The sequence below is a fragment of the Perca fluviatilis genome, chromosome 18 (genome assembly GCF_010015445.1).
Source record: "Perca fluviatilis chromosome 18, GENO_Pfluv_1.0, whole genome shotgun sequence".
Taxonomy (NCBI): domain Eukaryota; kingdom Metazoa; phylum Chordata; class Actinopteri; order Perciformes; family Percidae; genus Perca; species Perca fluviatilis.
In genome coordinates this window covers 34,802,876-34,828,080 of record NC_053129.1, presented here as the reverse complement: position 1 = coordinate 34,828,080, position 25,205 = coordinate 34,802,876, and the positions used below count along the sequence as shown (strand labels likewise).

General features: G+C 40.8%; 1 protein-coding gene across 1 annotated transcript; it reads right to left on the bottom strand.

Moving 5' to 3' along the window:
* Positions 1-589: 589 nt before the first annotated feature.
* Positions 590-24,478, bottom strand: LOC120546458 (receptor-interacting serine/threonine-protein kinase 4-like). The gene is made up of 13 exons (XM_039781384.1): positions 23,351-24,478; positions 16,103-16,246; positions 15,854-16,022; positions 13,696-13,851; positions 13,417-13,562; positions 11,722-11,771; positions 11,408-11,560; positions 11,218-11,300; positions 11,032-11,095; positions 5,179-5,243; positions 3,751-4,036; positions 2,963-3,205; positions 590-600 (listed from the first exon to the last, which is right to left on the bottom strand). Exons 2-13 carry the CDS (start codon positions 16,237-16,239, stop codon positions 590-592), a joined length of 1,563 nt encoding a protein of 520 aa, XP_039637318.1. The 5' UTR covers positions 16,240-16,246; positions 23,351-24,478.
* Between the last annotated feature and the right edge of the window lie 727 nt (positions 24,479-25,205).

Below are 25,205 nucleotides of genomic sequence, written 5' to 3'. Positions count from 1 at the left end.
GTGGCGGGGTTGGTTCAGTGGGTAGAGCAGGCGCACGTATACTGAGAGGCTTACCCTCCGATGCAGGGGTCCAGGGTTAGAGTCTGACCAGTGACAGTCTTCCTGCATGTCTCCCTTACTCACCTAGCTGTCCTATCCATTAAAGGTGGAAAAGCCCAAAAATATAATAATAATAATAATAATAATGATAATAAAAAAATGTGTTTCTTTGAACCAAAATGCCCAAAATAACATGGATGCATGCATGTCCGTTGTATGGAACCCATATGATGATCTTTGCACGTAAAATTAATGATTACTTTTTAATTTTGGGTGTTTTATTCAATTTTATGAACATGTTTGAACAGTTTTAAAACCATATCCTGACTAAACTTTGACATAAACCTGTCTGTGATTCACCCAACATCCTCTGATCTTAACTATTAGTCAAAATAATTCATAATTTCTGCTTTTTTTTAATTAAAAAATTGGGTATAATGTCAAATAAATGAGGTTTATTGACCATGAATTTAAAAATAAAACGTTGAAAAAAGTGACAAAAACATTTTAAAAAGTGTCAAAAGCATAAAAAAGCACAAAAAATTCAAATTCACTTTTGACCTGGATGGACAACAAGTTCGACAACATGATCGAGAGGAAGACACAAGGGTTAAAATAACTTTATTGACACATATAACACAGATGGCAACATTCAGACATGCAGCTTAACACACAGTTATGTTATCTACTATACCCGCAAGACGTTTACATATAGATATAACTGTTTGTTGCTTTTTTTAAAGGTTTTTGTAGCTTTTTTTGACCTTTTGGCTGCTTTTTTTGATTATTTAACTTTATTGACTGTGTGTTGACACATGACAGATTTCAACAAACAGAAATGCAACTAAACTCACAGTTGTGTTAAGTGCTGTACTGGCAAGACGTTTGAATATAGATATTATATGTACATAAACAATAAAAGACAACTCACATACAGTATCTACATTATTTTTGCTGAAATATATATACAGAGGTTGTGATCTGGTGCGTTGTGTTCATTGATGTTTCATATTAACTGGATACTGGATCATAAAATGGCGCTGATTCAGTTCAATGGAGTTTCTCGCCAGGCGCATATACAGCAACAAGTTCCCCCCTTTGAGATCCCTTTAAGGGGAGACACTGCAGTTTAAAAAAATTAACAATTAGATATTACCATGAAACTTTATTATTTATATTAAGACAAATATTTTTTGTATTACAAGTTTTCTGGAATGTTATGTTTAAACATGGAAATTAAGCATTATCTTGTTAAATATGCGCTAATTTGCATACATTTCCAGAGCAGAAAACTGAACATTGGATAAAGCCAGGTTCAAAATTCTTCTTTTATTTTGTTGACATATTAGAGTCAAAGGGTTTTACGGAGGGGATTTTGGATATCTCCTTTTATCACTGCATAAATCAGAATATGGTGTCAACAGCCATAAAATAATCAATTTTTACCATGTTTTTAGATGTAAAATGTTACATAAATTAGGCTATGAATGACATCTGAACAAACCCTTTTGTAAAAAAAACCTTCAGAATATAGAAAGGAGTGAAACTGGAAAGATTGGTGTATGTAAGAGCTACTGAAGTACATTCAGTTCATTCAGACAGTGGAACAGATTGGTGCTTCTCTCTGCAGACAGATTCTCACTGATCTTCTTCATGATGTACTTGACTGTTTCCTGATTGGTCTCTGAGCTACTTCCTGTCTGTGTCAGCAGACCTCGTAGGAGATTCTGATTGGTCTGCAGAGAAAGACCCAGGAGGAAGCGTAGGAACAAGTCCAGGTGTCCATATGGACTCTGTAAGGCCTTGTCCACAGCACTCTGGTGTAGATAATTTATAGTAGATCTGTCTTTAAATGGTTTAGACCACCATTTTGCTTCTGACAGCAGGTTGACTCCAGAGTTGGTGAAGGTCAGATGGACATGAAGAGCAGCCAGAAACTCCTGAACACTCAGATGGACGAAGCTGAACACCTTGTCCTGGTAGAGTCCTCTCTCCTCTTTAAAGAACTGTGTGAACACTCCTGAGTACACTGAGGCTGCTGTGATATCGATGCCACACTCTGTCAGGTCTGATTCATAGAAGATCAGGTTGCCTTTCTGCAGCTGCTCAAAAGCCAGTTTTCCCAGAGACTCTATCATGTTCCTGCACTCCGTACTCCAGTGTGGATCTGTCTTATCTCCTCCATCATACTTGATGTTCTTCACTTTGGACTGAACCACCAGGAAGTGGATGTACATCGCAGTCAGGGTCTTGGGCAGCTCTCCTCCCTCCCTGGTCTTCAACACGTACTCCAGAACTGTAGCAGTGATCCAGCAGAAGACTGGGATGTGACACATGATGTGGAGGCTTCGTGATGCCTTGATGTGGGAGATGATTCTGCGGGCCTGCTCTTCACCTCTGAATCTCTTCCTGAAGTACTCCTCCTTCTGTAGGTCAGTGAACCCTCTGATCTCTGTCACCATGTCTACACACCCAGGAGGGATCTGTTTGGCTGCTGCAGGTCGTGTGGTTATCCAGAGGCGAGCAGAGGGAAGCAGATTCCCCCTGATGAGGTTTGTCAGCAGCACATCCACTGAGGTGGACTCTGTAACATCAGTCAGGATTTTAGTGTTGAGGAAGTCCAGAGGAAGTCGACACTCATCCAGACCATCAAAGATTAACACAACCTGGAACTCTTCAAACCTGTAGATTCCTGCTTCTTTGGTTTCACTAAAGAAGCGATGAACAAGTTCCACCAAGCTGTACTTTTTCTCTTTTAGCACATTCAGCTCTCTGACGGTGAATGGAAATATGAACTGGATGTCCTGGTTGGCTTTGTCTTCAGCCCAGTCCAGAGTGAACTTCTGTGTTAAGACTGTTTTCCCGATGCAAGCCACTCCCTTTGTCAGCACTGTTCTGATTGGTTCATCTCTTCCAGGTGGGGTTTTAAAGATGTCTTCATGTCTGATTGTTGTTTCTGGTCTGTCTGGTTTCCTGGATGCTGTTTCAATCTGTCTGACCTCATGTTCAGCATTGACCCCTGTAGTCCCTTCCTTTGTGATGTAGATCTCTGTGAACATCTGATTCAGAAGGGTTTTGTTTCCTGCTTTAGCAATCCCCTCAAACACACACTGGAACTTCTTTTGTGAGTTGGATTTGACTTTTCGCTGGCACATAGCAGCAATCTCTGAATAAATAAAACAATGAAATCAATGAGTGTTTGTTCCAGTGAATGTGAGTGTGCACATTTCTGTATTCATGAAATGTCTTCAGCTCATTTGACAACTCGGTGCTGAATATGTTAACTATTGTAGAACGACTTTAACAACAACTGATATGTTGGGTGTCCAAGTTATGCATCCATGAAACCAGAAGGTGTATAACTTAATTACAGATTGATTAAATGTTGTCCAAGCAGTATCTGACAATGACATCAATGTGTGCCAACTCTGTGCAAAACTAACAAAAACAGCATTGTCTTCCTGTGTTTTATACATTTTTGTTCTTAGAGACACTTTCAATGTTTTGTTTGTTTGGTGGCTTTTTCTATAAGCCAAGATGCAAGACAATATGTGTATTTGTAGATAAGAGGGAGACATTAGCTACAGAGCTAAAGTTTTTTTAAGGTCTGTGTAATATACAGGTGCATGATCTTGTGTCATGTGAGTCATTGTGATATGTTTAATCGTTGTTACATCCATTTTGTTTAAATCGATAATGATGATTACTTACCAGCAGGTTCTGAGATGGTCTTTGATAAATTCTTCACTAGCTCAAATTGATTGATCTTCACTAAAACTATTCTGGTCACATTAATAGTGTTTGTAGAGTAAGTCTGGAACATCTGATCCACTGTCTTCACCCTGTTTGCATTCTCCAGTTTACTCTTTGGGATTGCTGGGAAGTCTTCTAGGACCCCCCGCTGCTGCAGGAGCAACTTGAATTTTTCAAAGTCTTCATCTCCCAAATCTTCTAGAGTTTCCAAGACGACCTCTTGAGGTCTCGTCATTATTTTTCTCTGCGAAGATCCAAAAGATACCAAAATAACATCATCAAACTATAGAACATTTGTTTATTTAAAAATATTAGAATCAAAACAGACCAAAAAATGTTAATTCGGAAATCTGTGCTTACACTAATTAGGAATCCAGCAGCATAGATAAATGTGAAAAACATATTCGGGAAGAGTGCTCAGTAAAACATGTGTTCATGGGGACAATAAGACTTCTGGAATAGAACTCTGACCTTAGAGTTATTTACCTTATTTTGAGTCTTTAAGGATAATTGGGATAGGAATAGTATTTTCTCCATTATTAAGACACCAGATATTAGTCTGTGCCATCATTGTATTGTCAGTGCAATTAAAATTATTATTCTGCATTACATAGCTTAACAACTTTAACATAATTGAATTGCTTTTATTATTATTCTCATATGCAAATTCTCTGCACACAAATGTGTATCGTTCATTCCTTTATTTCATTTAATCCAAAAAACAAAAGAAATGCAATCAAATTGTTATACTTCTCCTGGGCATCAAAAAAGGAAAGGCCCTTATCAATTCCAATCTCAATTTAGATGGATACACAGTAAATAAATTATGACTTTAAAACCCCAAATCATACCTTATTTTTTTGAATACCCAATAACTGTATGTCAATGCGGAGTATGGTCCTTCTCATTGAGCAACATATCTTAAATGCAGTGATGCAAAGTAAAAAAAAACACGTAGGACTATGAAGATGCCTGCTGTGAAGATTTCTCTATTGTTCCTTAATTGATACCAATGAAGGACCATGCTGGAAATAAGTATTTTAATTTAGCATGTTATCCTTTGGATTACTGTTTTATCGTCTTGATCCAGAAATAAATCAATCAATCACGTCTGTATGTCTGTAAGTATGAAGCAGCTGCAAGCAGCTGGTTAGGTTAGCTTAGCATAAAGACTGGACACAAATGGAAACAGCTAAACTGGCTCTGTCCAATGGTTACCAGCATCTACAAAGGTCACTCAGCATGTTGTGTTTTTTTTGGGAGTCGAAAAGAGAAAGTAAGCCTTTCTGTGAAGCTAATTCAAACATTTCTTGAGTGTTGAAGTTAATGTCTCTGTATTAGAGTCTCAAGAGGCTGCAGCAACAGTCTGAATTATCTGAAACTAACCTGAATTGGCGAGGGACCTGTCGGCATGTTATCAACAACCTTCGCTTCTTCAAAATGGTCACTCTCTGAAAAAAAGACCATATTAAATTAAATTAAATTTATAGCATCAAATCATAACAAAAGTTATCTGAAGACACTTTACAGATAGAGTAGGTCTAGACCACACTCTATAATTTACAAAGAACAAACAATCCCAGTGATTCCCCCAAGAGCAAGCATTCAGTGCAACAGTGGCGAGGAAAAACTCCCTTTTAGGAAGAAACCTGGGCCAGACCCAGGCTCTTGGTGGGCGGTGTCTGACGGTGCTGGTTGGGGGTGTGATGAACAGTGGCAATAATAGTCACATTAAAGATAATTGAACTCTGACTAGAAATAGTAGTTGTAGTAGTTCATAGCATAGCAGACTATAGCAGGTTGTAGCAGGGTGCCGAACAGGAATAAGCTCCCCAGAGCTAGGTTAGTAACAAGCATTTCTGGGACATGGATGCACACAGATGGAAAGAGAGAGGAGAGAGGAGCTCAGTGTGTCAAAGGAAGGAAGTCCCCCGGCAGTCTAAAACTATAACAGCATAACTAAGAGCTGGTCCAAGGCAAACCTGTTTATCTGTGTTTTTTGCCCCCAACGGTGTCTTCTAGGCAGCGCTGCCTGGAAGGCACCGTTGGGAGGCACTGGTTATGGTTAGGGTTAGGGTTAAGGTTAAGGTTAAGGTTAGGGTTAAGTGCCTTGAAGGCAGCGGTCGTAGCGCTGCCTGGAAGGAGCAGTTGGGGGCAAAAAACACCACAGAGCGGCAAACCTGGGCCAGTTCTATAAGGGTTGGTTGATAAATCTGACTATGATATAATATACGGGCCTCTGTACACATGAATCTGTAGGCCTAGATGTTTATAGGATAATAACTATTAACTGTAATGCTTAGAGTAGCCTGATAACACACATTTCAAACCTCCTTTCTCAACATTCTCTAGCCTACTTTACTGTGGTTACTACTACATTTTGTTTGTTTTCTCTGTACCATAACAGAGAAAACAACTGTACCTTAACCTTGTACCTTAACTTGCCAGCCTGCATACTATGGTGTCTCTCTGATCATCTGTTAATTTATCTGGCCATAGTCCTGGATCCTCTGGCAAAAACTGGTCTGCACTACTCTGCTTACTTTCCAGTTCTTTAGCTCTCATTTCCACACTGTGCTCAGAGCAACACTCGTGCTCCCTGCTGTCTTCACTCCCATCATCCTCAATCACATCTTCTCTATCATCTTTCTCTAATATAACCTAATATAAAAAAAAACACAGTATGATGTTAGTGTTACTTAACACATTTCAGTCAAAATGGCTAAACTTGGTTTGCTTTAAAGGGGTGATAGAATGCAAAACCGATTTTACCCTGTCATAGTTGAATAACGACAGTTCGGTGGGTAAATAGGACATACATAGAAGCTCAAAATCCCATTGACACCCCTTTACTATGAAAATCTCATATTTTGAAACTGCCGCTGAAAACGGGGAATCCCAACAAAGCTGGAAGTTGACGTCAACCTCCCAAAAACCGGAACCTTTGTCTGCCCATGGGTGTATTAAGAGAACGGTCACGCCCCAACATTTACATAGGCTACACAACTGACCTGAGATCAGGTAGTCTTCTGAATCTAGCTAGGTCACGCAGATCTCTGCTATTCCATTACAAAATTCACTTCTGAAACTTTTTTATGCGAGAAATCAACCATATAAAGCTCAAATATGGGCCGCTTTTACGAAAAGGATGGCTAATTGCAAATTTTCTCCGACTGTGTGTCGGAGTTTAGTGCCGGTGTTGGTGCTGCCTGGGTTGCTACATCGCCGCCCTGACCGCAGTGTCAGCGAGCTTGTTACGCCCGCAATCTTTTACCGCAGCCCGCAGGTTCCAGTTAATCTTATAATGGGTATGTGTGTTGAGTTATTTAAACAAACAATCGGGGAAATAAACGCCTCTTGTCCGCGAGTCTCATTGATAGAGCTGCAGTGAGATGGAGTCCATCAATGAGAGCTAGCTAGCCTCCTCCTAACTCTGACATTCACAAAAATACATTCAATTGAAATCCGAAATCGGACAAGTGTTAGCTAAGCTTTGTAAGACCTTGAGGAACCTGTAATATTCATGCCGTGACGAAATTCAAACTGTAAATATACTTTAGTTATGCGAAAGTGAGCAAGCTGCGATATTTCCCCATTGTAATGAATGGGACATATAGCAAGCAGCTGCTCGTCCTACAAAGACGCCTCGCGTTCATAAAAATGCCTTAAAATCAAATCGGACACAACGGTTAGCTTTATAAGACATTGGGGGATGATGTTATATAAGTGGCGTGACGAAATTCAAACTGTAAATATAATTTAGTTATGGCGAAAGTGTAGCAAGCTAGCTGCGGTATTTCCCCATTGTAATGAATGGGACATATAGCAAGCAGCTGCTTGTCCTACAAAGACGCCTCGTGTTCATAAAAATGCCTTAAAATCAAATCGGACACAACGGTTAGCTTTATAAGACATTGGGAAATGATGTTATATAAGTGGCGTGACGAAATTCAAACTGTAAATATAATTTAGTTATGCTGGCCGCGGAGCCCCGTAGTGCAGTATCCACAAAGGGTGACTTTGCCCTGGGTATGGAGCCCAGCAGGCTGCCGCTTTCTCGTCAGACTGTATGGAGCTCCTAAAGTCCGACACGTCTTACCAAATTTGCAATTAGCCATAAATTTTTGTAAAACGGTCCATATTTCAGCTTTATATAGTTGATTTCTCGCTTAAAAAAGTCTCAGAAGTGAATTTGGTAATGAAACATTGCAGTGTCTGGAATATGAGATTCTGTCGCTTCTCTAATGTATGTGTATTGGGGATTCGCTCAACCAATCACCGCGCGTCTCTAATGTATGGCAAGTCGCTCAACCAATCAGCGCGCAGCTCATCTAAATATTCATGACCATACCATATTTGGAAGAAAAGCTCTTGTTACAAATAGGGCCAAAACACAGGGATGCATAAGGGCCAATAAAATATCAACCAGGCCATTTTCAGCCCAACCAATGTTACATACCCCATTAGGAGACCATAAGGAACAGTGTGAAATACCCTATATAATCATTCTATCACCCCTTTAATTTTGATATAAGCTCACCTTGTTTCAAATCCAAAGAGGAGGATGAGGGGTCTGTTGCTACTCCACTCCCTGGTGGGACAGTTTCTGAAACTGAGGGACATGTGTTTCACAATGTTAACATATGCTTCTACTAAATATGACATAACTATAATGTTGGTCAATCTACCGATGAGCTAACAAGCTACCTATGACACTGATTAGCCTATTACTGCTAATTATAGACATTATAGCCTATTCATTTAGCATATTAATTCAACTTGTTTTAAATTTGGCTATTACAATGGTGTGGTATATGCAAACAGCATTGCTAGTGTAGTTTATTTATTTAGCCTTTACCTCAGATTACATGTAAAACCTAATTATCATTTGAAAGTTTATGTTGTGCTCTTTCTTTGGGTTGTCTCAGTCCGTTTTTAGCACTAACGGTCGCGGAGATATTCAAGCAGTTTAGCACCATGGATTTCTTTTTTCTAGTTAGTGCTCAGCTTTCTTTAAAAAGAAGTCAGTTACCAATTGTTTCCCCTCATTCTGTTTTCTCTCCTCCTCCTGTCTTTCCTTTCTTTTTGGTAGCATGATTTGGCTTTATTTGAGAAAGACATTTCTACAGCAGAAGTTTGCGCTCCACCAGACGCTCAACTGAACTAACATAAACAAAACGTGCAGATGGACTAAACCATTTGGCGCATTAGCTGGGGGTGATTGAGACCTTAGCTAGTCTTTTTTGTATACAAAATGTAGTCAGTCAATCAACCAAGTTATTCAGCCAATACACTAACTTTACATTTCATCTGACATGCATTATGAAATTGTATTAGGAAATAAAAATATCCAGGTGAAAACAAATATATTCCAGACTTTTCAAGGGCCCTCTCTCCCCTTGGGCCCTGGTAATCAGTATTGGTTTTATCCCCAGTCCGACGCCCCTGCGTGTCAGGAACCTATACCTAGACTGCCCTCTCCCGCCAGTCTAGGCAAATGCTGCAACTCCTTATTCCCTAACTATAAGCTTTATCAAAGAGGAGAGTTTTAAGTTCATTCTTAAATGTGGTGACGGTGTCTGCCTCCCGAACCCAGACTGGGAGCTGGTTCCACAGGAGAGGAGCCTGGTAGCTGAAGGCTCTGGCTCCCATTCTACTTTTAGAGACTCTAGGAACCACAAGTAACTCTACTTTCTGGGAGGACAGTGCTCTAGTGGGACAATAAGGTACTTTGAGCTCTTTAAGATATGATGGTGCCTTACAATTAAGAGCTTTGTAGGTCAGGAGAAGGATTTTAAATTCAATCCTGGATCTTACAGGAAGCCAATGCAGAGAAGCAGAATAAATGATGTAAGATGTGAAAACTAATGCTGTAAATATAAAAGAAAAAAATTATAATCCATCTAAACATGGCTCAATCAAACTCAGTGAAACTACTTCTTGATCATGGAAGTAAAATAATTTAACTTTAAGTTCCTATTGCCATCGAGATATAATGAGTCATCTAGCCTTGCTCTTGTACAGATTAAACAAGATATAACTTGTTTATTAGTGAGATTTATAGGTGATGGCAGATGGATTTTGTTGCCTTTTGGACAGAGCCAGTCTATTTGTTTTGCTAAGCTAAGCTATAAAGCAAATAAAGGTTTATATCAGCCAGAATGTTCAACTCGTTCCACTCTGGTTCCATCTTTTGTCCGACATTTCCTTCACTGACCGATTTCTGTGTGGGAGGGGAAGTTGATTTCCCTAACTGATTTCTGGTCTGAGCTAGCTAACTTCCGGTTTAGCACTATGCTAACTTAAATCATGCTACCATGCTGCACTTCTAGACTTTCCAAATATATATTTAAATTTTTTGCTGCTTTTAAATGTCTTATGTATCCCTGTACAGTGTCATTGAGTGCGGAGAAAGGCGCCTTTAAATAAAATGTATTATTATTATTATTATTATTATTATTATTATTATTATTATATATGTACGCAAAGCAAACGCTAAAGAGGTAAAGAGATGCGGCTGCTCACGGTATGCCAGATGGCCAGTACACCACTGGAGCCAAGTAAAAACAAAGTGCCAATAACTGCTTACAACAGCATTAGTCACACCCATGGCTTTGATTGGCTGATGGCTTGATTCTTTTTATTTATTTAGAAAAAGCTGTTTCATGTCACAATCCTAGCCTCGTGAGAGCGTCCTGATCTGGCGAGCTCCAGTTTTCCACTCGCACATCAGTCTGGCATCTTGAGATGGAGAAAAATTGGAGCCGTTCGCCAAACGACCAACCAATCAGCGTTGGTTTTGAGGCGAGTTTAGGTGTGACACAACGAGAAGTCACTGTTAGTCTAAACAACATGGCAGCTTCCACGGATGAGATGAGATGAGCGTAGCTATTGCGCAAGTTTTATCCGAATTAGAAAGTATTCCTTCATTGAAAGAAGGGCAAAAAACGGCACTGGAGGCTTTTCTCGAAGGAAAAGATGTTTTTCCTCTTCTCCCAACTGGTTTCGGCAAGAGTTTGATCTGATTGGTTGATTTGGCCCTTCTATCAGCAACATAGGTGGTGATAGACAGATGGTTTATACAATCAACTAACCAGTATTTTTGCCCCTTCCCAAACGTTCTCCAACGGATATACTGAGCAAATGTGAAGCAGTCCATGCTGGCTGAATCAGTTAAATTAGTGGGGTGGAAAAAATTAAAAGGTCAATAGTAGGCAATAGTAATATGTAAGTACAGACCTGAAGCCTGAGCAATTAGAATTCTTTGAAACTGCTCTTTTATTCCCCTGTCTTCCTTTTGGTCCTAGAAAGACAAAGATATAGAGCCTGTTACACAAAATGATAAAAACAGTGATTTGCTGTATTGTGTCTACATTTTTGTCCCTCAGCATGACTTGAGTTTTCATGAAGAGATTTGTTTCTCACCAGTTTCTTCAGCACTTCATGGACAGTATCAGAAATTGCATGTTTGTGTATCTGATACAGTTCTTCTGTCTCGGTTGTACACTCTGTTGAACACAACATAGAGTACAGCTGCAATGTCAGAGGCAGGCATCACAAGCTACTTTTCTTTGTCAGTTCAGAGTTTTAGAGGTAAATGAAGGAGGTTCCTCACCATGGGCTCGGGGCCTTTCTTCGGGTATATTGTCCCAACATCTCTTCATCAGTTTTGCCAACTTTGTCAACCCCACAGCATCACCCTTAATATCATCCATTAGTGGACGCTGTCCCAGTGGGACTTGAAGTGCCACTATGGCAGGGTTTGCATCTACATTGGAGACATTTACAAGCATTTCTCTACAGCTAAGCACCAAGAAAACTAACGCAAACACATTCTTGTACCATGTGTCATGAGAAAAAACTAAGATTAAGGTAGAAGATGTATTGAGCATTTTAAGTTAGGGCGGCTAAAACACATCAGTCTCTTACCCTTATATGGTTGTTTCCCTGTGAGAATGGACCAAAGGAGTATCCCATAACTGAAAGACAGACAGAGAGAGTTCAATGCCAGGATTACTATCCATGCCATTACAATCACACACTGGTTGGTTGATGGATAGGGTTTGTTTTCATCTGTAAATTGATGCTCCTATGAGAATGACATTTAAAGGGGTGATAGAATGATTATATAGGGTATTTCACACTGTTCCTTGAGGTCTCCTAATAGGGTTTGTAACATTTGTTGGGCAGAAAATGTCCTGGTTGATATTTTATTGGCCCTTATGCATCCCTGAGTTTTGGCCCTATTTGGAATGACAGCTTTTCTTCCAAATATGGTATGCTCATGAATATATAGATGATCTGTGTGTTGATTGGTTGAGCAAACCACCTACACACACACACACACACACACAGACACGGGGCTACACAAAGACACATAGCCACACACACAAACACACACTTACACAGAGCTACACACACACTCACACACAGAGCTACACACACACACACACACAGAACTACACACACACACACACACACACACACACACACAGAGAGCTACACACACACAGAGATACACGAGGTACACACCCAGACATGCCCGGGAGCGAGCCGTGGCTGCAGCGCGCCTAAAACAGTGGAGACAAAATGCAAAGTTTCGACACTTTCATTCCAACTAGTGTTGTTGTAACGTTACCCTTGGAACCTCCACCAAAGAATCACAACTCACTCTGTAGCTAGTCAGCATGGGGACATTTAACGGAGAGTGAATCCCTGCAGGCACGTCCTCTGCGCCGCTGCGTTAGATCCAAACTTCCGCTCCATTGTCTGATATACTCGTTCTAAACACTTTTCTCTTCACTTCAAAACTGACTTTCTTCTTTCTAAAGTACACAGTGCAGCTTGTGTGTGAGATCCTGACAAAGCTCCAGCTCAGCGGGTCTGTGAAGGGGGAGAGGCCAACAGGGAAGGCAGCAAACCCGGCCGGCAGCCGCCTGCTGTCACGGCAGATTGTGGAGCTCTTTAAGTCCGACACTGTCTTACCAAATTTGCAATTAGCCATACATTTTCGTAAAACAGCCCAGCTACATAGTTGATTTCTCGCATAAAAAAGTCTCAGAAGTGAATTTAGTTATGGAATATCAGAGTTCTGCGTGACCTAGATTCAGAAGACTAAGCTGACCTCAGGTCAGTGGTGTAGCCTATGCAAATGTTGGGGCGTGACAAAGACTAGAGACTAGAGCCAGACGAGGAGGAGTTGAGAAGTTGATGTTAACTTTTAGCTTTGTTGAGATTCACCCGTTTTCAGCAGCAGTTTCAAATTGTGAGATTTGCAAAGGAAAGGGGTGTCAACAGGATTTTGAGGTTCTATGTATGTCCTAGTTACCCTCCAAAGTGTCGTTTTTCAACTATGACAAGGTAAAATCAGTTTTGCATTCTATCACCCCTTTAATGACAAGAATAAAATCATTGCCTATAGTCACCCTAGTATCTCAGTACACTTCTCTTACAATTCACGCAAATGTTAAAGGACTATGTCACTCATATGTTGACTCACTTTTAAGACTGAACCGGTGTTAATCTTTGTAGACATGGCAGCTGGAGTGATCCCATCTCCACTCATCATTTATCATATAATAAATAAAACACATTTATCCAAGTCCTCGTTCGGGCCATTTATACCTGTAGATATCAGAGGCTCGTTTAGGTTCGTATGTTAAGCCAAACGCCTCCGGGGGCATGTAGCTGACTGTCCCTCCTCCCTCTTCATCATCCTTCTTGAATACTGAGACGCTGCAGGAAACCCGAGCAAGGCCAAAATCTGTAAGCTGAAGAGAGGATAAGCAAAGACAAGGCAGAAAATGTTCTCTACTTTAATTATTTCTTATTATGTCACTTTCTACTTCTACTCCATCTACCTATTATAGTTACTTTGTAAATTAAGATTTTTCTGGGACTCACCTTGGCATTGAGAGAGTCGTCCAGCAGCACGTTGGGGGGTTTCAGGTCCAGGTGGAGAACGGGACGGGGCAGACTGTGGAGGAAGTTTATACCCAGAGCCACTTGGTGAACCAGTCTGAAGACCAGCGGCCAGGGTGGAGGTCCTCTCAAGGCTTCCTGTAAGATTGTTTCCATTGTTACAGATCATGAAATTGGAGATTGTGATGTAGTGAGCAACACATACACTTTCTGCATCTATTATTCTTCTTTCCTTTAAAGTGATGGTTCGGAGTAATTTCACCCTAGGGTCCTTTGCACCATGACCTCGAGCCAAACACCCCCCCAGAAGCTTTTTTCAGCTGGGTCTAACATTGGGAGAGTTAGCATAGAGTAGCGTTATCAGCTGAATAGCTTAGCGCAGGGGCTAATGGACCCACGTTTGTATCTCGTAAATGACCCCACTAATAATGCCCGAAATGATACCAAACATCTACAGTAGTACATATAGGTTATGTACTGTTGAGTTAAATAAAGTTGTAACAATGCTGATTTTAATAACTATGTATGTTTTATGTTTTAAGTAACAAATTGTATGCTGCAACCGGGTTATGAAAATAGGAATGAATGTATTTGACTGTAAAGAATAGGTCCAGACTGATCTGGTTATCACAATCACCACCTTTTGTCTCTGTAAACAATAGGTAAAGACAGACCCTTCCTCTCCCCCTCTCTTCCTGTTTTTGGTTAAATTGATTAGAAAAAAAGCAACTATTATCATATAAAGAGAAACCTTCTGCCACACAGCAGGAAATAACCTTCTGCTTCCTTCAGTCTCCAACCTCCTGGTGCCTTAGTCTGGGTTAGGACAATAGAATGTTAATTCATGTAAACTTGTAAGACTTAACATCTGCATGATAGAACCTATTGATCTGTGGGTGCAAATGACCCCTAGGGGGCAGAGTTTAGGGCATGTCCTTCCTAATTGGATAGCGAAGAAACCAACAAGACGCGTCCAACCTGTCACCATGCCAACAAAGAGCCTATGAGGAAGGCTTTTACTCACAAAGGAGAAAAGTAACCGCCCCTGGATTGGAGGAATAAAGCAGGGGGGCAACAGGGGTTCAGGGCGAAATAGATGTGGGAACTTTAGGGTTAAGCAACTATTTTCAAGGCCCGCTGCAGCGTAATTCTCTGTATTTTGACTTATCATTTTTATTAATAAATCTTTGTGTTAACCTTTCATTTGGACCAAGCCTCTCCTTCTTCAGAGATTCTGAAACACGTAGATTCTCTACAGTACTCATAAAACGATGGATTGGAAAGTTTGTAAGTACACAGAAGTTTATGTAAATAACACTTGCCTGCTGGCTTCTGCTCTCTGCTGTTGTTGTTGCTGCTGTAAAACGAGTGCTTAGGGCCGTCTACAAATTACAACACCGAAAAGAGATGCAACAAAAATATTTTTTAATTTAACTTTTTTTTAAACTAAGTGCTGTAGTTTAACTAGCAGGAGACAAGTAATAACTGAGGTAAGTTTGGAGACATTACCTTATTTAATCATTAAATTAATAAATATTTTTGTTGTATCTCTTTTCGGTGTAGTAATTTGTAGACGGCCCTAAGCACTCGTCTAACTGCAAGTAGCAGCAGCAGCAACAGAGAGCAGGCAAGTGTTCATAAACTTCTGGTGTACTTACAAACTTTCCAATCCATTGTTTTATGAGTACATAACCTATTTGTACTAGTGTAGACGTTTGGTATCATTTCGGGCATTATTAGTGGGGTCATTTACGAGATACAAATGTGGGTCCATTAGCCCCTGCGCTAATAAGCTATTCAGCTGATAACGGTACTCTAGCTAACTCTCCCAATGTTCGACCCAGGTGAAAAAAGCTTCTGGGGGGGTGTTTGGCTCGAGGTCATGGTGCAAAGGACCCTAGGGTGAAATTACTCCGAACCATCACTTTAATAATAACTATTTGAAAATAAAAACTGTATAATTAAACATTTACATTTGAGTTATTTTTGTAATTGATTGAGTCAAACTTCCATTTATTCGATCATACTTTTATTGTGATGCTTTTTTAAATTTTTCATTAATGACTTTTATTTAGCAGAGTATTTTTACAGAGTGGTATTGTTAATCTAAGTAAAATATAGTTCTTCCACCCCTGGTTACCTGCAGGGAGGCCAGTGATCCTCTCTCCATGAGCTCCATGACCACACCAAGCTGGGTTGCCCAACCAGAGTTGGGGGGTTGACCCTTAAAGACCCCTCGGACACGAATAACATGCGGGCTGCTTGCTTCTTGCATCATCTTAATCTCACGCAGCAACGACTTATTGGACCTATGGGTGTTTATTTGCATAATTAGTGATTCACTCAACTTCATGTAACTGTAAACGGAAAACTCTTTGTAAGAACTTACCCATCGTCATGACGAAGCAGTTTAATGGCCACGTCACAGGCCCACTGACGATGCCTGGCTTTGTAAATTTGTCCGAAACCTCCAGAGCCAATCGCCTTCCAGCCCTCGAGGCTGGAGTCTTCAATAAACTGTTCCATAGTTCACTGGAGGAGCAAATTATTCATGATAATGAAACCTTTACAGATCAAAAGAATGAAATGCATTGTACCTCTGAAATATAGAGGATCTTGCCACTCAGTCAGGGAGGCTGGTCCAATAACTGGATGTGACAGAGCCTCTAGTCAAATTAAACCTCAAACTGATTTGAGTTCGAAAGATGAACAGAAGAAATTTCAAGTCAGCTACTGAATCCAATCCAATCCAACTTTATTTGTTAAGTGTTTTAAAACAACCAAAGTTGACCAAAGTGCTGTACAGAAGAATAAATAAGACATCATAAATAAAAGACGCGCATATAACTCCAGTTCTTGCCTCATTGCATTGGCTCCCTGTTAGTTTTAGGATTGATTTCAAGATTTTATTGTTTGTTTTTAAAGCTGTGAATGGACTGGCCCCAACATATATTTCGGACCTCATCCAAATTTATACGCCAGCGCGGACACTGAGGTCAGAGGGCCAGCTCCAGCTTGTGGTCCCCAAATCAAGACTTAAGACTCGGGGGGACAGGGCCTTTTCTGTGGTTGGACCTAAACTCTGGAATGCCCTGCCCCTCCATGTCCGAACTGCCCCTACAGTTGAGTGTTTTAAGGCATGTCTAAAGACACACTTTTATTCTTTGGCTTTTAATTCTGTGTGAGTTATGTGGTCCACTGTGGTGTTTATTCTTTCTTTTATTCTTTCTATATTTTAAATAATTTTATATTAATTGTTTGTATGTTTGTATGAGTCTTCTGTGCAGCACTTTGGAAACTTTGTGTTTGTAAAATGTGCTATAGAAATAAAGTGGATTGGATTGGATTATGACATGAATAAAAATAATAGCTGCGCAAAAAAAAGCAATCAATCTAAATCATTTAAAGAAGTAAATTAAGTCGATATCTTACTAGGTGTCAAAGGCCACAGAGAAGAGATGGGTTTTAAGACAGCATTTAAAAACAGACAAAGAAGAGGCCTGTTTAACATGCCATGGGGTGTTTTATTTATGGCCGTGTCCTCTATATGTTACAAAAATGTCTTGTGTCATGGTGAGATATGCAAATTTCCCACCGCTTATGGCACGCTGTTCCATGCAGACAAAAACTTTGCAATTTGGCATAGTGAAGATTTTGATCTGCTGCTGACCCAATCTGAGAAGAATCTTTAAAGACTCTAGGAGGATCTTCGAAAAGTTCCATACCTGTTAATGACATGTTGTCTAATGACCTATTACATCATCGTTTGAGTTATCGACTATTTCTTAAAAACCCAAATTCAAAATGGCCAACTTCCGGTTGTTAATTGGAAATATGTCTGAAATTATGAAAGCATTGTGGGTACTACATCTTGTCAATATTGGAGAAACTAAGTCCAAAATAAGGCATTCCACGTCCTAGGGGGTGATAAACCCATGTGATCAAAATCACTGTAAAGTCTTGCAATGCTTACAGGTTTACATGTGTGAACTTTTGTTGTTTTTTTTCAAGTATAGCAAGGGAAATAAAAATGCATATGACTATATATATATATATATATATATAATATCACTCAAAATGATTACTAATTTGAATATTGCTGCAAAGATTTGTGTGTTTTTGTGCATCGTAAAGTCATCAAACAGAATGCAAATTAATGCATGAAAGCCAAGACTATCTGTTGGGCGACAGGAGGGAGCAATGATTCCATCAAATTTCATGAACATACAAGGAAAATTATCCCAACCCAAAGTGTGCTCATGGGGAGGCCAAGTAGTCCACTGGCCACGTCCAAAACCTAATCACTGCAGAACTTCTGATGACTGTAACAACTTTTGTAATTCATTGAGTATCCAAAGCTTCTCAAAAATATGATTGTTCAGCAGAATAGTAATAATCTCTACAAAAGCAATTGGGTCCTCTGGCCATTCTGTCTTAGTTAGTTTCTACATTTTCTCTTCCTTAGCCACTAAGTCCCCTCCCACACTGGGCTGGCTCTGGTCCATCTAGAAACCGTTTTAAAGCCTCTGGGACAGCTGAGACCTGAACTGTGCTAAAGGGTCTTCAGTGTTACTATGTTAGTCTCACTGTTGGAAGATGGCTGTATTCAAGTATTGAACACATCATCTATGTCCAAGCTGTCAGACCAGTTAAAGGAGAAAAAACCCGACCAAACGGCAGCTAGCAGCTAACGGCTATCAGCTAGCAGGGCAAGCTAGCTACCGGCAGGATCGAGACAGGGACCAGGGTAGGTGAATTTAAACCATGTCTTAGTTGAAAACGCATCTTGTTGACACGTAAGGGCCCTGTTCATGTGGCACAGACATATTAATTGCATTTTGTGTCTGTTAAGAGGCACAAAGGCACTCTAAAACTTGCCCCGAGCACTGCCATTTTAGCTCAGGGGACGCTTGTAGTACGTAGCTGCAGCTTCTCCGTGTTACCTGCACTGATTCGGGTCGGGTTTTTTTCTATCGAAAGTACTCGCGTAGCTATAGCGATCAAGATTAACGTAAAAATTGGCCGGAATTCTCCTTTAAGACACTCCTTGCAGTTTTTCACTGATGACGTGAAGTGAGATTACAATCAAACTGCTATTGACTCAACTTTAGAAACACGGGGTATCGGTGATGGGGTCTGAAAACCAGTCAGTATCTGGTGTTAGGGTTAGGGTTCATCCATGAAGAGAACACCCCTCCAAAGTGCCAGACGCCATCGAATGTGAGCATTTGCCCTCTCAAGTTAGTTACGATGACAAACTGCAGTCAGGTCGGGAGGGAGAGAGAGAGAGAGAGAGAGAGAGAGAGAGAGAGAGAGAGAGAGAGAGAGAGAGAGAGAGAGATTTTTGATTTTTAAAGAAACTTTATTTTATCAATGTTCCCTCCTGTTAATTACAAAAATATCTATTTTCAACAGGCCATTAAATACGTACATACAATTACATGACATCACCTCCTGAGAAAAGATGAGCTGGTCTCCTTCAACAGAGCACAACACATCACCATGGGCCCAGATCACACTGAACTCATCCACATCCTTCATCTCTTTATAATAATTAAAATCAATCCTGATTCTGGCTTTCACCATCCGAGTAAACAGGAGATTTACATCAATATCAACAGAGTCATCTACCTTCCTCTTCCTACTCACATACACAGCCATCTTTGATTGGCCCAAGATGAAGTTTAACAACTGACATTTATATTTAGCAAACTTACTGTACCTGAACCCAAGGATGAACATGTGTGTGGAGAAGACCTCCCTACCTTACTGAACAGTTTCTCCAGCAGCAAGAACAATGGAGGCAGGCGCACACACTCACAGAAACAATGAAACACAGTTTCTGTTTCATCACAGTAGGGACATTTATCACTAGCACCAGGACTAATGACAGACAGGAACTTATTGACTGCCACTATCCCCTGTAACACTCTCCACTGGAGGTACTACAGGAGGCTCTTCTTTTAGTTAACGGGGGCTTATATAAACTCCTCCATGCAGGTTGGACTTCAGCCGCCAAACCCAGATGCCCTCGCCACGGTGTGTCAACCCGTTCATGGAGTTTACTCTTATTTAAACACAGCACCATCAGTTTATAAAAACCCTTCCCTTTCACCTCTTTCATGTCTAAAGTGCAGTGCTTTACATCTAAAAAACAACCAACATAGTTATCCAGACTGGGACGTACACATAAACTAGGGAAGGAATCGTCAGGCTGAGGTGTAATCAGACCACCATTTTATTGCTCCAACAGTATGGATTCATGTCCAGACAGATTGTATTTCCAGTGGTCTAACAGTTGTGTGAAGATTCTGACTGATCTCACCCCCAGAACAGCTGCCAAAGCAGTACCATTGTTTAGTTTCAGACCAGCGATGTCCACCACTGTCCCCAGTGTGAGCACCTGTGCTCTGCAGATCCCGTCCGAGATGGCAGAACCTGCCCAGCAGGGGTAATCCAGCCGGTCCCCGTACACCACTGGTTCCTGTAGCAGCCAGTGTAAGGAGTCACTTTGCACCCGTCTCTCTTGACCAACAGCTTCCACATGGTAAACACGCCACGATAGAATGGAGGCATCGCCTGGAAACTCATCTTCCATGCGTCCATCAGGAACAGAGAATCCGTTAGTCACAAACCCTTAAAGCTGTTCAGCACCCAGTGGGCCAGAGGTCTCCAGACCAGGTCCTTAGGTCCAAACAGCAGTCTCTGGAGGAACTGCAGGCGGAAAGCAGCGCCCCTGCTGGCCAAATGAACAAGTCCTTGTCCTCCTTGTTCTTTGGGAAGAAACAGAACAGACTGGGGAATCCAGTGCAGCTTATCTCAAAAGAAATTAACTAAAACATATTTAATCTTAGCAAGTAAATTAGAAGGGGGATCCACACAAGACAGTTTATGCCACAGAGAAGAGGACAGTAGATTATTAATAACAACTGTCCACCCTCTATAGGACATGCTCGGTAAGAGCCACTTCCATTTCTTTAAACGGCTTTCTATGTTTTCCAGAGCATTTTCCCAGTTTTTTTGCATCACATATTCCTCACCCAGAAACACATGTGATGTGATTAAAGACACTCACATTCGCTACCAAAATGTCGATATCTGTTTGATTATTTAAAACAACCACGACATCGTCAGCATATGCTGAAATTTTAACTGCAGAAGCACACCCAGGAAAATACACACCCAAAAGATCATTCCTGAGTTTATGGAGCAGAGGCTCAATCGCCAGGGAATAAAGCATCCCCGACAGAGAGCATCCCTGCCGTACCCCTCTCTGCACATTAAAAGATGCAGCCAAACCACCATTAACCTTCAATATACTCACAATGTCACGGTACAGTACCTGAATCTTAGCTATGAAACCTGGGCTGAAGCCAAAAGCATTGAGCGTTTGCCACAAGTACTGATGTTCAACCCGGTCAAAAGCCTTTTCCTGGTCTATGGAAATAAGACCAGTATCCATACCCAGTGAGCTAGAGACGTCCAAAACATGCAGAACTAGAGTGATATTATCACTCATTAACCTGCCGGGCACACAGTAGGTCTGGTCGATATGAACCACTTCACTCATCACCTCCCGAAGCCGAGAAGCGAGAGCCTTGGACAGGATCTTGTAGTCCCCACACAGCAGAGAAACAGGTCTCCAGTTCTTTATCTCCTGCAGATCTCCCTCTTCGGCAGCAGCGCATGACTGCCCTTCTGCAGCTCAGCGGCAGACGTCCTCTGCTCAGGCTGTCCTGGAACACCTCCAGCAGATCCTCTCCAATCACGGGCCAGAAGGTCTTATAAAAATCCACAGGCAGCCCGTCGATGCCTGGTGCCTTCCCGTTCCCCAGACTCATCAGAGCCACATGCAGCTCGTTCAGGGACAGATGGTCGTCCAGCACGGTGTTGTTGGCAGCACCCACCTGAGAAAGCCCGGCATAGAAGGACGCAGCTGTCTCAGCATCTTCCACATACTCCTCTCTGAACAGGTCTTTAGAGAGAGAGAGAGAGAGAGAGAGAGAGAGAGAGAGAGAGAGAGAGAGAGAGAGAGAGAGAGAGAGAGGAGAGAGAGAGATAGAGAGAGAGAGAGAGAGACAGAGAGACAGAGATAGAGAAAGAGCGAGAAAGAGAGAGACAGAGATGGTTGAACCCTAACCCTAACGATAACCATAACCATAAAGGCCTTTTTATAGTTGTGCATCGAACCAACGGCGTAGGGTCCGGCATAGACGCAGACCCCTCTGCCGTAGTCTGACGTGCACCTCTCGGAAAATGTAACTACACGTCGCGGCGACGCACCTCGCACGGCTGTGGCTTGGTAGCGTCGCATTTCCCCGACTCATTTCCCCCGACTCATTTCGAACTCGCGCTGATCGCCGGCACTCTCTCACTTCTCCCTCTACCACACACTCCCCACACACACACACACACACATGGGGCTCAACGCACACACCAGCGCACAAGTATAAACATCAGGCCACTTACATAGGCTACGGCGAGAGCTCTGCATGGAGCCTCCACACAACTGTAAAACGGCCTTAACACCAGATACTGACTGCCCAATACATTAAAACTGCACATTTTAGAGTGGCCTTTTATTGTGGCCAGCCTAAGTCACACCTGTGCAATACTCATGCTGTCTAATCAGCATCTTGATATGCCACACCTGTGGTGGATGAATTATCTCGGCAAAGGAGAAATGCTCACTGACACTGATTTAGATTTGTAAACAATATTTGAGAGAAATAGGCCTTTTGTGTCCATAGAAAAAGTCTTAGATCTTTGAGTTGAGCTCATGAAAAATGAGGGCAAAAACAAAAGTGTTGCTTTTTATAACAAAAAGGAGGAAACAAAACTGCATCAGAAATCTTCAGCTTGGATCTAAGAAATGTGAGTATTTAGAGAGAGTCTGTCAGAAAGACGAGACAGGGAGTGTCCATGAAAGAGCGACAGCTTTCTGACCTGCACAGAAGTTCAACAAATGTTGTAATTATTAATGTGTTATTTGACATCCTAAGTGTACATGAGTGAGGGACATTTGTGTGTGAGAGTGTAAAGTTCAGACAAAACATAAACTAAAGCAACGTAATATTGGGGTTGTTGCAGATCAGAGTTAGAGTGGGTCGGCCCTCAACCATCAGGCAGGTAGCGAGTCCTATAGACCTAAACTGCAGGATTAAATAACCCGGAACATATTCCGTTTGTTCGCACTGCACTTTGTCAAATGCACCAAACACTCTAAACACAAGTCACACGATCGAGACGGTCACTAGTTTATTGGACAGAATATCCGAAACTCGCCGGTATTTTCAAGTTTAGATAAAGTTATTACTTTGTTTTTACCTGGAGCCGGAGAGAAATCTCAAGCGGCCATCTCGATCCAGCTCACATGACCTCCTAAGTAACGTTTTCAATACTGAACTGTTTTAAATGGTGGTATTAGTATTGGTATTAGTTTTACTGTACATTAGAAATGACTGAGAATCAAATCAACACAAGTTATTGTGCTACTGGCAGGACATGGTGGCTAACTGTTAGCACAGAGCTGAGCTCTTCTCAACACAAAATGCAGCTTTTCACACACAAACACCTGAATTTCTGCATTTAACAGTTTGAGAAAACTAACATGAGATCAGAGATCAGCCCCTTACCAAAAGTTGAACATGGAGAAACATCTGCGTCACAACACGGGACAAAGTGAACTAACTGGAGAGACTGACTTTGACCTTTAATCTCCCTTATCAAAATATGTCTACAGAGCTCAAGTTACAGGACTTTATGAGACATTATAAACACTAGAAACATACATGCTGTACTTCCTTCTCTCTTTGTTCTGCTACAACACCTGCGATTGTTCTCTGGAGATCAATAACGTTGTATCTCATCTTAAAAAGAAGGATTTACTGCAGCACTTTGAACTCCATGGACCTCATAAACTGATAAATGATTTATTGATTTTTCATCCTTAATACAAGAATTAAACATTGACAATAAAAACTAACATGTCCAACATCAGCACTGGTGTAAAGTAAATAAGTACATGTAATCAAGTACTGCACTAAGGAACATTTCAAAGTTTGTTGTACTTGTAACTGTAGTTACTATACATACTAGTTACTCTACAGACTAGTTACTCTACAAATGGAGATTTAAAGTCTCAACAAAGACTTTATGAAATCTGATATGTTGTAGTTTAAATGAAAGTTGAGAACAAAGAGTTAATGAATTGTAATAAATAATAAAACTTCTTTGATAAGTGGGTGGTTTAAATAATTTTCAAACATTTAATGGTTCCAGCTTCTTAAAAGTGACCACCTGCATTTTTTACTTCTTTTAAATATGGGGCTTTGAAGTTTTGACTGAAGATGCCACTTTGTGTTGGACAATTCTCACATTCCTGAACGAACAGACAGATTAATTCAAGAAATACTCAGCAGATTGATCAATAATGAAAAGAATAATTTCAGCTTCATATAAAAGAGTTTAAAACAGTAAAATGCAGCTTACACCTGAAGGCATCAGTAAGTATACTGATTATAGTACCACACCCACAGGGGACATTTTACTGCCCTGTGTACTTTAAGTGAATTTATCTGATAATACTTGTGTACTTTTATCTAAGTAATGTTTTCAATGCTTAAGTGTTTTTACATGGTGTTATTGTTATTGGTATTAGTTTAGAAATTAGAAATGACTGAGAATCAAATCAACACAAGTTATTCTGCTACTTGCAGGACATGATGGCTAACTGAGCTGAGCTCTTCTCAACACAAACTGCAGCTTTTCACACACAAACATCTGAATTTCTGCATTTAACAGTTTGAGAAAACTAACATGAGATCAGAGATCAGCTGAGAGTCGCTCAACACTGAAAAGTCCAGTCTCACTTACCAAAGTTGAACATGGAGAAACATCTGCGTCACAACACGGGACAAAGTGAACTAACTGGAGAGATGGACTTTGACCTTTAATCTCCCTTATCAAAATATATGACACACTATTAAACAACACACACACACACACACCTTGGAGCTAATATGCAGCACAGCACTTATTTAAAAATAGAATACGTCACTTTTAAAGCTGGTTCACCAGTTACTCCCGTTATATCTTTACAAGCAATGTAGAGTATAAAAAGTCTGGCGCAGTGCTGCTCACTCCATATAAAACACTACATTACATCACTTCCAGCAAACTTCACAGAGAACAATGAGGGAGACACAGCACCACAGATATGTTACTGTAACCCTATGGCAAAGGAATATGAGCCTAAAACATGGAAAACACAGCAAAAGGAGTGGCTATTGTCACAAAACAAACAGCCTGCAAAGGATTGTAAACCAAAGCAAAAGGAAGTGCAGGCTTCATCAAAATTGGCAGCAAAGGATCTAAAGGATAGGGAAAAGCACAAGTTTTGCAAACTGATGCAACAATTACTTTGGAAAATCAGGGAAACCTAAACCAAAATCTAATGCATCAACACGATGGACAAATAACATCAGGAGATG

What these genes read in the sequence shown, in the direction of transcription:
- LOC120546458 (XM_039781384.1), bottom strand. Translation starts at nt 16,239, where the DNA reads ATGGAACAGTTTATTGAAGACTCCAGCCTCGAGGGCTGGAAGGCGATT. An exon ending in ACGACTCTCTCAATGCCAAG is followed by an intron (nt 13,563 to 13,695) that starts GTGAGTCCCAGA and finishes TCCTCTCTTCAG; the next exon opens with CTTACAGATTTTGGCCTTGC. An exon ending in GACCATCTCAGAACCTGCTG is followed by an intron (nt 3,206 to 3,750) that starts GTAAGTAATCAT and finishes TTATTTATTCAG; the next exon opens with AGATTGCTGCTATGTGCCAG.